This window comes from Oncorhynchus tshawytscha, unplaced genomic scaffold (genome assembly GCF_018296145.1).
Source record: "Oncorhynchus tshawytscha isolate Ot180627B unplaced genomic scaffold, Otsh_v2.0 Un_contig_388_pilon_pilon, whole genome shotgun sequence".
Lineage (NCBI taxonomy): Eukaryota > Metazoa > Chordata > Actinopteri > Salmoniformes > Salmonidae > Oncorhynchus > Oncorhynchus tshawytscha.
This window is the reverse complement of record NW_024609827.1, coordinates 602,501-614,674: the sequence shown is the minus strand read 5'-3', so window position 1 is coordinate 614,674 and position 12,174 is coordinate 602,501. Positions and strand designations below refer to the sequence as shown.

Below are 12,174 nucleotides of genomic sequence, written 5' to 3'. Positions count from 1 at the left end.
TGTGCCTGTGATGTATGATTCACCCTGTGAAGCTGAATTTTCTGTTTTTATCAAACAAATATGCTGTTGATGTTTTGATCTGGTTTTGCTTCTTTTTTTTTTGTGTGGCTCAAGCCTTAACTAAGTCTCTTCCTGTTTTCTTTCTGATCGATCATTTAAAATAAATGATTTACTCTGCAAGTTTCCTAGGTTTGAGACATTTTTACGTAGGATCTATCAGAGGATGACGTGCGTTGGAGGGGGCGGGTACCATCCCTCTACTGTACTTAAATCTGAGACAGTACAGCTAGACAGCAGTTTGTTTTGCCTCTTCCAAGAAGAGATCATACAGGGATAATTATATTTAAGCAATATCTTAATCCCGCAGGGAATCGCTCTGTCGTGTCGTTTGTGTAGGACACAGGTGAGCCAATCTAGCTATTTATCGTTTTCGATCTACCAATTACGATGTTGAAATGATTCTATTAGTCTTAACTGTACGCTATAACCACATGGAAATGTATTTGGTTTGACATTACTGCATAAACCTTGCTAAAAGTTATGCGTAATTTGTTCTGTTGATTTCCATGACGACTTTAGTTGTAATTATTTAATATTCCATAGATCAGGATGAAGACGTCAGTCTTTGCCTCGGCCATGGTGTTGGGACTACTCTTCTGTTCGCAAAGGAGCGCAGGGGTAGGTGGCTACCAGGGTTCCTTTCAGCACCCATACAAATACAACTCCAGTCCCAACCAGTCTGAGCGCTCACCGCAGCAGCCACCACAGAACGGATTTGTCTCCCGCCAAATGGGGCCAGTAACTGCCAACGACGAGGTTCTAGAATCCAGCCAAGAAGCCTTACACGTCACGGAGCGCCGGTACCTCAAACTGGACTGGTGCAAAACGCAGCCGCTGAAACAGACGATCCACGAGGAAGGATGCCTCAGCCGCACTATAATCAATCGTTTCTGTTACGGGCAGTGTAACTCCTTCTACATCCCCCGACACATCTACGAAGATGACGGGGCTTTCCAATCGTGTTCCACCTGTAAACCGAAAACATTCACAACTGTCACCTATACCCTCATATGTCCCGGGCAGTCACCCAGCTCCCGAAAGAAACGCGTCCAGCGCGTAAAGACGTGCCGCTGCGCTTCCATAGACCTGGATTAGGCCTAGTAAAAACCATAGGTGGACACAGTCTCTGTTGGTTTGCTTTCCACGGGAAGAATTAAAAGGTACCGACCAATGCATACAATTAAATGTGCTTCCATTGCAAAAACCGAATATGCACGAGGGAGAGAATATCCAATCTTAATCCGAAAAGGGGAGATCAAAAGACAACGAAACCAAGGGATGGAACTGTTCAAAACCATTCCAAAACCCTAAACTGGTAGCTATGCCAACCCCAACAGACTCCCCAGTGTAATGTATGGGACTATAATGACTGGTTTGGCATAATTGACTGGTTTGGCACATTGTAAATGGCTTATGGCTTCAAGCGTAATGTTTTTTTAATGATATTGTTGGTTTGCTGCCTAATACAAATAACAGTATCACTGTGGATAGCAAAAGGTTTGCGCATGTTTGCCATTTAAAAGAAGGCGAAAAAGCCACAGTGTAAGAATTTGACAGACTATTTTTGTAAACCGTTGAGAGCATATATTGTTTCCACTGTGTGGAATATGAGTTGGTGGATGCGTTCACTTCCAGAGCGCTAGACGAGTGTGGTGTTCATGAATATTGGCTTTTCTTTTAAAACTTTGCCCTGTTAGACGTCACTTAATGTACTTGTTAATGTATTAATCATGTATATAAAGTGGTTGCTGAATAAACTCATGATTGTACACCTTATTGAACTAGTTTGTGTTGTTGGGGTTGTAACAACAGACTGATTGCAAGATAAAGTACATAAATTATATATATATTAATATGATTGACAGTGGAAATGTAAGATTATAAACATAAATGTATTATAAAACAAACAAAACTTCTGATATTTAATATCAGAAAACAGACAACTGAATATCAAATCTATATTTCATAGAAAGTTTACCATACAATCTATATATATATAGATATATTGTCTTATTCATTTGTCCAGTTATTAAATCAGCTATTAGACTTTTTTTAAATAAATATGTTTTTTTTTAACAGGGCAGTGTTTGAGGTGCAGAATCAAAAAAATCAAAATGAACATAAATATTTATCATCCTATTGCCAGTATCCCGTTGGTCAGTGAATGCATCTGCAACTTTGTGACCTCTGGACCCATTGTAAAAGTTGTTTCCTCTAGTGTCCAGCGAGAACAGGGTCAATGGGCATCCAGGACAGTACAGTCTTCCAGTCTTAGTCCATAACAGGGTGGGCAGGATCAGAGACTAGTATGATCCTGATCACCCCCCTGTGTGGGTGGCTAAGGGGCGGTGACGGGAGGTGGGAGGAGTCCCCAGTCCTGTGTGGGTGGCTAAGGGGCGGTGACGGGAGAAGGTGGGAGGAGTCCCCAGTCCTGTGTGGGTGGCTAAGGGGCGGTGACGGGAGAAGGTGGGAGGAGTCCCCAGTCCTGTGTGGGTGGCTAAGGGGCGGTGACGGGAGAAGGTGGGAGGAGTCCCCAGTCCTGTGTGGGTGGCTAAGGGGCGGTGACGGGAGAAGGTGGGAGGAGTCCCCAGTCCTGTGTGGGTGGCTAAGGGGCGGTGACGGGAGAAGGTGGGAGGAGTCCCCAGTCCTGTGTGGGTGGCTAAGGGGCGGTGACGGGAGAAGGTGGGAGGAGTACCCAGTCCTGTGTGGGTGGCTAAGGGCGGTGACGGGAGAAGGTGGGAGGAGTCCCAAGTCCTGTGTGGGTGGCTAAGGGGCGGTGACGGGAGAAGGTGGGAGGAGTCCCCAGTCCTGTGTGGGTGGCTAAGAGGAGTCCCCAGTCCTGTGTGGGTGGCTAAGGGGCGGTGACGGGAGAAGGTGGGAGGAGTCCCCAGTCCTGTGTGGGTGGCTAAGGGGCGGTGACGGGAGAAGGTGGGAGGAGTCCCCAGTCCTGTGTGGGTGGCTAAGGGGCGGTGACGGGAGAAGGTGGGAGGAGTCCCCAGTCCTGTGTGGGTGGCTAGGGGGCGGTGTCGGGAGAAGGTGGGAGGAGTCCCAAGTCCTGTGTGGGTGGCTAAGGGGCGGTGACGAGAGAACGTCGGAGGAGCCCCTAGTCCTGTGTGGGTGGCTAAGGGGCGGTGACGGGAGAAGGTGGGAGGAGTCCCCAGTCCTGTGTGGGTGGCTAAGGGGCGGTGACGGGAGAAGGTGGGAGGAGTCCCAAGTCCTGTGTGGGTGGCTAAGGGGCGGTGACGGGAGAAGGTGGGAGGAGTCCCCAGTCCTGTGTGGGTGGCTAGGGGGCGGTGTCGGGAGAAGGTGGGAGGAGTCCCAAGTCCTGTGTGGGTGGCTAAGGGGCGGTGACGGGAGAAGGTGGGAGGAGTACCCAGTCCTGTGTGGGTGGCTAAGGGGTGGTGACGGGAGAAGGTGGGAGGAGTCCCCAGTCCTGTGTGGGTGGCTAAGGGGCGGTGACGGGAGAAGGTGGGAGGAGTCCCCAGTCCTGTGTGGGTAGCTAAGGGGCGGTGACGGGAGAAGGTGGGAGGAGTCCCCAGTCCTGTGTGGGTGGCTAAGGGGCGGTGACGGGAGAAGGTGGGAGGAGTCCCCAGTCCTGTGTGGGTGGCTAAGGGGCGGTGACGGGAGAAGGTAGGAGGAGTCCCCAGTCCTGTGTGGGTGGCTAAGAGGAGTCCCCAGTCCTGTGTGGGTGGCTAAGGGGCGGTGACGGGAGAAGGTGGGAGGAGTCCCCAGTCCTGTGTGGGTGGCTAAGGGGCGGTGACGGGAGAAGGTGAGAGGAGTCCCCAGTCCTGTGTGGGTGGCTAAGGGGCAGTGATGGGAGAAGGTGGGAGGAGTCCCCAGTCCTGTGTGGGTGGCTAAGGGGCGTTGACGGGAGAAGGTGGGAGGAGTCCCCAGTCCTGTGTGGGTGGCTAAGAGGAGTCCCCAGTCCTGTGTGGGTGGCTAAGGGGCGGTGACGGGAGAAGGTGGGAGGAGTCCCCAGTCCTGTGTGGGTGGCTAAGGGGTGGTGTCGGGAGAAGGTGGGAGGAGTCCCAAGTCCTGTGTGGGTGGCTAAGGGGCGGTGACGGGAGAAGGTGGGAGGAGTCCCCAGTCCTGTGTGGGTGGCTAAGGGGCGGTGACGGGAGAAGGTGGGAGGAGTCCCCAGTCCTGTGTGGGTGGCTAAGGGGCGGTGACGGGAGAAGGTGGGAGGAGTCCCCAGTCCTGTGTGGGTGGCTATGGGGCGGTGACGGGAGAAGGTGGGAGGAGTCCCCAGTCCTGTGTGGGTGGCTAAGGGGCGGTGACGGGAGAAGGTGGGAGGAGTCCCCAGTCCTGTGTGGGTGGCTAAGGGGCGGTGACGGGAGAAGGTGGGAGGAGTCCCCAGTCCTGTCACACATCAAACCATCACTCTTTTCATTAATGTCTTCTCTTCTCTTTCCTGTTCTTCTCTGTTCTGTCTCTCAGCTTGTGGCCACCATGTTTGCTTCTTTCTGGCGCAGTCTCTCTTTCTGTCAGGGCAGGGAAAAGGGGTTATTGTTTTTCATTAGGGACAGTAAGCAAATTGTCTCCACATACTGTACTGTACTGGCTTTTAAGTAAGCCTTGTCCAACTAAGTCATTAAGTAAGCCTTGTCCAACTAAGTCATTAAGCCTTGTCCAATTAAGTTATTAAGTAAGCCTTGTCCAATTAAGTTATTAAGTAAGCCTTGTCCAACTAAGTCATTAAGCCTTGTCCAACTAAGTCATTAAGTAAGCCTTGTCCAACTAAGTCATTAAGTAAGCCTTGTCCAACTAAGTCATTAAGTAAGCCTTGTCCAACTAAGTCATCAAGTTGGCCTTGTCCAACAAAGTCATTAAGTAAGCCTCGTCCAATTAAGTCATTAAGTAAGCCTTGTCCAACTAAGTCATTAAGCTTTGTCCAACTAAGTCATTAAGCCTTGTCCAATTCAGTCATTAAGTAAGCCTTGTCCAACTAAGTCATTACGTAAGCCTTGTCCAACTAAGTCATTAAGTAAGCCTTGTCCAACTAAGTCATTAAGCCTTGTCCAACTAAGTCATTAAGCCTTGTCCAACTAAGTCATTAAGTAAGCCTTGTCCAACTAAGTCATTAAGTAAGCCTTGTCCAACTAAGTCATCAAGTTGGCCTTGTCCAACAAAGTCATTAAGTAAGCCTCGTCCAATTAAGTCATTAAGTAAGCCTTGTCCAACTAAGTCATTAAGCCTTGTCCAACTAAGTCATTAAGCCTTGTCCAATTCAGTCATTAAGTAAGCCTTGTCCAACTAAGTCATTACGTAAGCCTTGTCCAACTAAGTCATTAAGTAAGCCTTGTCCAACTAAGTCATTAAGCCTTGTCCAACTAAGTCATTAAGCCTTGTCCAATTAAGTTATTAAGTAAGCCTTGTCCAATTAAGTTATTAAGTAAGCCTTGTCCAATTAAGTTATTAAGTAAGCCTTGTCCAATTAAGTCATTAAGTAAGCCTTGTCCAACTAAGTCATTAAGTAAGCCTTGTCCGAGCCAGAACAGCCCATAGGGGAGGAGAATTTCACTCTTTTGAGGCCCAGTGGAAGTTATTATGCATGGAACAGTAATTCAATTATTCAATCAAACCCAGGTTCCTGAGATAGATCAAAATATATAATTGCACTGTTTTGCCTGAATCCTAAAATCTATGAAATGGATGATGCTTATAACTTAGCCCCAAAATCTGGTTAGCGTGAAAGATGATTGATCATGATCCTATCTATCGTACTGTGCAGTGCAATGGTGTTGCTTTAAACCCATAGAATTACATAACTGTAGTATATCACTCTGTACACTGAGTGTACAAAACATTAAGGACACCTGTTCAATCCACTTCGGTGAAGGTGAGGAGACAGGTTATAGATGTTTAAGCCTTGAGACAATTGAGACAAGGATTGTGTATGTGTGCCATTCAGAGGGTAAATGGGCAAGATTGAAGTGTCTTTGAACAGGGTAGGGTAGTAGGTGCCAGGGGCATCGGTTTGTGTCAAGAACTGCAACGCTGCTGGGTTTTTCACACTCAACAGTTTCCTGTGTGTATCAAGAATGGTCCACCACCCGAAGGACATCCAGCCAACTTGACACAACTGTGGGAAGCATTGGAGTCAACATGGGCCAGCATCTCTGTGGAACGCTTTTGACACCTTGTAGAGTCCACGCCCTGACGAATTGAGGCTGTTCTGATGGCAAAAGGGGGTGCAACTCAAAATAGGAAGGTGTTCCTAATGTTTTGTCCACTCCGTGTATATCTATACTCTCACCAGACTGTTAGGGTGTACTTCATATCTTTATACCACAGCATTGTTGAACCATCGTTCCTGATTGGCTTGAAGGGCATCTTTCAGTGTGCATTATTTCTCTTTATAAACTGGGTGGTTGGAGTCCTGAATGCTGATTGGCTGACAGCCGTGGTGTATCAGACCATATATCACAGGTATGACAAAACATTTATTTTTACTGCTCTAATTATGTTGGTAACTAGTTTATAATAACAATAAGGCACCTCAGAAACTTGTGGTATATGGCCAATATACCACGGCTAAGGGCTGTATCCAGGCACTCTGCATAGCGTCGTGTCTAAGAACAGCACTTAGCCGTGGTATATTGGCCATATTGTTTATCTTGCCTATGCCGCTCTGTCATTGCTCATCCATATACAGTATTTATATGTATATATTCTTATTCCATTCCTTTACTTAGATTTGTGTGTATAAGGTAGTTGTTATGGAATTGTTAGATATTGCTGCACTGTCGGAACTTGAAGCACAAGAATTTCGCTACACTCGCATTAACATCTGCTAACCATGAGTATGTGACAAATAAAATTGTATTTGAGTTTCCACACCACCTCATGCTTTATTGCTTAAGTAATGCACTGCAATAACCATGAAATTCATTCTAACATGTTTTCTGTTTGTGTTGAGTTGAGTGGTAATGTTTCCCTGAGACTCACCACACTGTGAAGGTTAATCAGATGTGATGGATAGTCGATAGTGGTGCTCAGAGCTCTATACTGTATGCAGGGGCGCAGCTTTCACTGGGGACGGGGGGGAACATGACGAGAGAGAGAGAGCGAGAGAGAACGAGAGAGCGAGAGAGAACGAGAGAGCGAGAGAACGAGAGAGCGGGAGAGAGCGAGCGAGAGAGAGAGCGAGAGAGAGCGAGAGAGAGACCGAGAGAGAGCGAGAGAGAGCGAGAGAGAGCGAACAAAAATTGCATTTTTGTTCCCCCCCAGTTGTATCATTGGAATGTGATACAAGACGAGGCAACAGTGTGCTTTAGGACCATGTGGACGCCTCAGAGAGGTTGGAGAGGCTGTTTGGATTATTTATCCAACCAGATAAAAAAAAATCTATGTCCCTCCCACTTCTAAAACCAAAGTTGCACCCCCTGACTATATGTCTATCTTAAGTTTGAGTCGTGTTGTTCTCACCAGGCTGTTAGGGATGATCTTCCTAGTTTCCACCTTCTTGTCTGCTGTAATCTTCTTCACCGACAGCTGAGCCTCTTTCAGTCTGGGAGAAAGAGGGAAGGATGGGGAAAAGAGCAGGTTCACATCAGTTTCATAGTGAGAGTGCTGACCTAGAATCAGCCCCCCCCCCCATACATGTAATCTTAGGCACTGTGATCTGAATTGATCCTAAATCAGAACTCTGAGACACTTGATACGTACGCCCAGTAACATACAGGAGATTCGACCGATGTTCTAGATAGAACAATGTTTTCCACAAGATCACAATCTTCAGACAGACAGACAGTCTCAGTCAGTCAGTCAGTCTGGTCCCGTGTAGCTCAGTTGGTAGAGCATGACGGTTGCAACTCCAGGGTTGTGGATTTGATTCCCCCCGAGGGACGGGTATGATAAGTCGCTCTGGGTAAGACCGGAAGTGTCTTTGTTGGATGTAGCAGATGGGTGATGGAAGCCATCTTAGATAGCCATCTTCCTTATTTAGTCAATTCTCAAAGGGATATAGTTATATAAGCAAATAATACACGGTCAAATCCAAGTAATATATATTGTATATGTCAATTAGATGTTTTTATCCACTGAAGTGAATACATATGTTTTCAGTATGTCTAAGTGATCCCTGTGGGAATTAAATTACTCCAGTCTTGGAGCTACAGTAGTTCACTGTGTTTGTAGCCGTAACTGACCAGGGTTTTGAACCCGGGTCTTCTGCACGCCACAAGACTGAGCCTGGGGAGCTACCGCAAGTCATCAGTTCTCTGGCAAGGTTACATCACACAAGGGTGGTTCCAAATGACCTCTTTTGCACGCACGCACGCACACACACACACACACACACACACACACACACACACACACACACACACACACACACACACACACACACACACACAGACACAGACACAGACACAGACACAGACACAGACACACACACACACACACACACACACACACACACACACACACAGACACAGACACAGACACAGACACACACACAGACACAGACACAGACACAGACACACACACACACACACACACACACACACACACACACACACACACACACACACACACACACACACACACACACACACACACACACACACACTCTCTTTGGAGATATTCTTGTTCTCTCTCCTCCACCTGGTCATGAAGTCGGTACAGAACTCAAACCACAGCATAAAGAAGTGACCTGTCGCCACCTCGGTCTCTCCTGTCTTGGGCTTCAGCCCTAAGAACGTCACCAGCTCGTGGAAGCTGAGGAACGGAGATAAGGGAAGATGGTGTTAGAACCTCTGGTCCAGTAGTGAATCTCTCGTATACTAATTGAATTTACTGTCAACGGTAGTATCGTCCTGTGGAGCTCTTCAAGCTCTTAGTTTGTCACACTACAAAGGCTATGTAGAAGTAGAACGAGAGAGGTGTGTTTTCAAACCTTTTTTGTGCAAACATCAACTGGGCATGCACGTCATCATGTTCTTTATGCGCTGCAAATGAAATATACACAATTGTAGAACATTTAAATTAACCACATACACCGGCATGCAAAGACGAGCACTGAGAAGGTACTGTACTGTACAATGGTCTTGACAATTGCAAGTTAAATGGAGGCAGACAACCTTTGTCTTCTTAAAAACACACATTTTACATGCAATTCTCCCACAAAGGGGCTGTTTTGCTGCCTTAATTGTAACAAACCCTATCCTTCGGTGTTTCTATAATGGTCTATGATTCTATTTCAATCCAAAGACTTAGAGCCATGCAGAACAGAACTCTCTCTCTCTCTCGCTCTCTCTCACTCTCTCTCTCTCTCTCTCTCTCTCTCGCTCTCTCGCTCTCTCTCTCTCTCTCTCGCTTTCTCGCTCTCTCTCTCGCTCTCTCTCTCTCTCTCTCTCTCTCTCTCTCTCTCTCTCTCTCGCTCTCTCTCTCGCTGTCTCTCTCGCTCTCTCTCTCTCTCTCTCTCTCTCTCTCTCACTGAACGTTCTCCCTATCTGTCTCTCTCCAGAGTCCCAGTACACACTGCCTGATCCCTATCTGTGTGTCTAGCCTCTGAACTTCACCGTAAGCTGTCTATCTTCCCCTCAGACCCATATCAAGCCTCTAAAAAAGACAGATAAGAAATTCACCATGGCAACAGGATGTATGCTTCCTTATCTGAGAGCTAGAGACAATTGAATAATTATGATAGGAGCAAGGTGAGGAGGGAGGGAGAAAGAGAGATAGAGAGCAAAAGAGAGAGGGAGCGTTATATATATATATATATATATATATATACACTACTACTACTAACTACTACTAACTACTGTTGTTGTGTCACCATACTACTAGCAACTGTTGTTATGTCACTATACTACTACTAACTACTACTACTACTAACTACTACTAACTACTGTTGTTATGTCACTATACTACTAACTACTGTTGTTATGTCACTAAACTACTAACTACTGTTGTTATGTCACTATACTACTACTAACTACTACTACTACTAACTACTACTAGCTACTGTTGTTATGTCACTATACTACTAACTGCTGTTGTTATGTCACTATACTACTAACTACTGTTGTTGTGTCACTAAACTACTAACTACTGTTGTTGTGTCACTAAACTACTAACTACTGTTGTTATGTCACTATACTACTACTAACTACTACTACTACTAACTACTACTAACTACTGTTGTTATGTCACTATACTACTAACTACTGTTGTTGTGTCACTAAACTACTAACTACTGTTGTTATGTCACTATACTACTACTAACTACTACTACTACTAACTACTACTAACTACTGTTGTTATGTCACTATACTACTAACTACTGTTGTTATGTCACTAAACTACTAACTACTGTTGTTATGTCACTATACTACTACTAACTACTACTACTACTAACTACTACTAGCTACTGTTGTTATGTCACTATACTACTAACTGCTGTTGTTATGTCACTATACTACTAACTACTGTTGTTATGTCACTATACTACTACTAACTACTACTACTAACTACTACTAGCTACTGTTGTTATGTCACTATACTACTAACTACTGTTGTTATGTCACTATACTACTACTAACTACTACTACTACTAACTACTACTAACTACTGTTGTTATGTCACTATACTACTAACTACTGTTGTTGTGTCACTAAACTACTAACTACTGTTGTTATGTCACTATACTACTACTAACTACTACTACTACTAACTACTACTAACTACTGTTGTTATGTCACTATACTACTAACTACTGTTGTTATGTCACTATACTACTACTACTACTAACTACTACTAACTACTGTTGTTGTGTCACTATACTACTAACTACTGTGGTTATGTCACTAACCTACTAAATACTACTACTGACTACTAACTACTACTAACTACTGTTGTTGTGTCACTATACTACTAACTACTGTTGTTATGTCACTATACTACTACTAACTACTACTACTACTAACTACTGTTGTTGTGTCACTATACTACTAACTACTGTTGTTATGTCACTATACTACTAACTACTACTACTGACTACAAACTACTACTAAATACTGTTGTTGTGTCACTATACTACTACTAACTACTACTACTGACTACTAACTACTACTAACTACTGTTGTTGTGTCACTATACTACTACTAACTACTACTACTGACTACTAACTACTACTAACTACTGTTGCTGTGTCACTATACTACTAACTACTGTTGTTATGTCACTATACTACTAACTACTGTTGTTATGTCACTATACCACTAACTACTACTACTGACTACTAACTACTGTTGCTGTGTCACTATACTACTAACTACTGTTGTTATGTCACTATACTACTAACCACGACTACTGACTACTAACTACTGTTGCTGTGTCACTATACTACTAACTACTGTTGTTGTGTCACTATACTACTAACTACTGTTGTTAGGTAGCTATACTACTAACTACTACTACTGACTACTAACTACTACAAACTACTGTTGTTGTGACACTATACTACTAACTACTGTTGTTGTGTCGCTATACTACTAACTACTACTACTGACTACTGTTGTTGTGACACTATACTACTACGAACTACTACTAACTACTGTTGTTATGTCGCTATACTACTAACTACTACTACTGACTACTGTTGTTGTGACACTATACTACTACGAACTACTACTAACTACTGTTGTTATGTCACCATACTACTACGAACTACTACTACTACTACTAACTACTAGGGACTACTGTTGTTGTGTCACTATACTACTAACTACTGTTGTTATGTCACCATACTACTACGAACTACTACTACTAACTACTAGGGACTACTGTTGTTGTGTCACTATACTACTACGAACTACTACTAACTACTGTTGTTGTGTCAATATACTACTACGAACTACTACTTACTACCGTTGTTGTGTCAGTATACTACTACGAACTACTACTAACTACTGTTGTTGTGACACTATACTACTATCTACTGCTACTACTAACTACTGTTGTTGTGCCACTATACTACTAACTACTACTACTACTGTTGTTGTGTCACTATACTACTAACTACTGTTGTTGTGTCACTATACTACAAACTCCTACTACAAACTACTATTGTTGTGTCACTATACTACTAACTACTGTTATTGTGTCATT

At 44.5% G+C, this 12,174-nt stretch overlaps 3 protein-coding genes across 4 annotated transcripts in view; 1 reads left to right on the top strand and 2 right to left on the bottom strand.

Moving 5' to 3' along the window:
- The first annotated feature begins 280 nt into the window (after positions 1-280).
- grem1a (gremlin 1a, DAN family BMP antagonist) lies at positions 281-1,836 on the top strand. 2 transcript variants are annotated; one of them, XM_024404125.2, is made up of 2 exons: positions 281-403; positions 604-1,836. In XM_024404125.2, the coding sequence occupies exon 2, from the start codon at positions 610-612 to the stop codon at positions 1,153-1,155; it is 546 nt and encodes a 181-aa protein (XP_024259893.1). In that variant the 5' UTR covers positions 281-403; positions 604-609; the 3' UTR covers positions 1,156-1,836. The 2 variants fall into 2 exon arrangements, with proteins under 2 accessions (XP_024259893.1, XP_024259894.1); XM_024404126.2 differs by having other exon boundaries at positions 301-403; positions 609-1,836.
- Positions 1,837-2,378: 542 nt separating this feature from the next.
- On the bottom strand, positions 2,379-4,450 carry LOC121846128 (putative uncharacterized protein ENSP00000383309). Its single transcript, XM_042319171.1, has 2 exons — positions 4,436-4,450; positions 2,379-3,752 (listed from the first exon to the last, which is right to left on the bottom strand). Exons 1-2 carry the CDS (start codon positions 4,448-4,450, stop codon positions 2,379-2,381), a joined length of 1,389 nt encoding a protein of 462 aa, XP_042175105.1.
- The window catches only part of LOC112235639 (formin-like), a 56,071-nt gene continuing 48,195 nt past the window's right edge, over positions 4,299-12,174 (bottom strand). Inside the window, exons 14-17 of the mRNA XM_042319173.1 lie at positions 8,960-9,011; positions 8,634-8,781; positions 7,489-7,572; positions 4,299-4,541 (exon numbers count right to left, since the gene is read on the bottom strand). Of these exons, the coding sequence (XP_042175107.1) occupies positions 4,494-4,541; positions 7,489-7,572; positions 8,634-8,781; positions 8,960-9,011 (332 nt within the window). The 3' untranslated portion in view covers positions 4,299-4,493. The remainder of the gene's footprint in view (positions 4,542-7,488; positions 7,573-8,633; positions 8,782-8,959; positions 9,012-12,174) is intronic.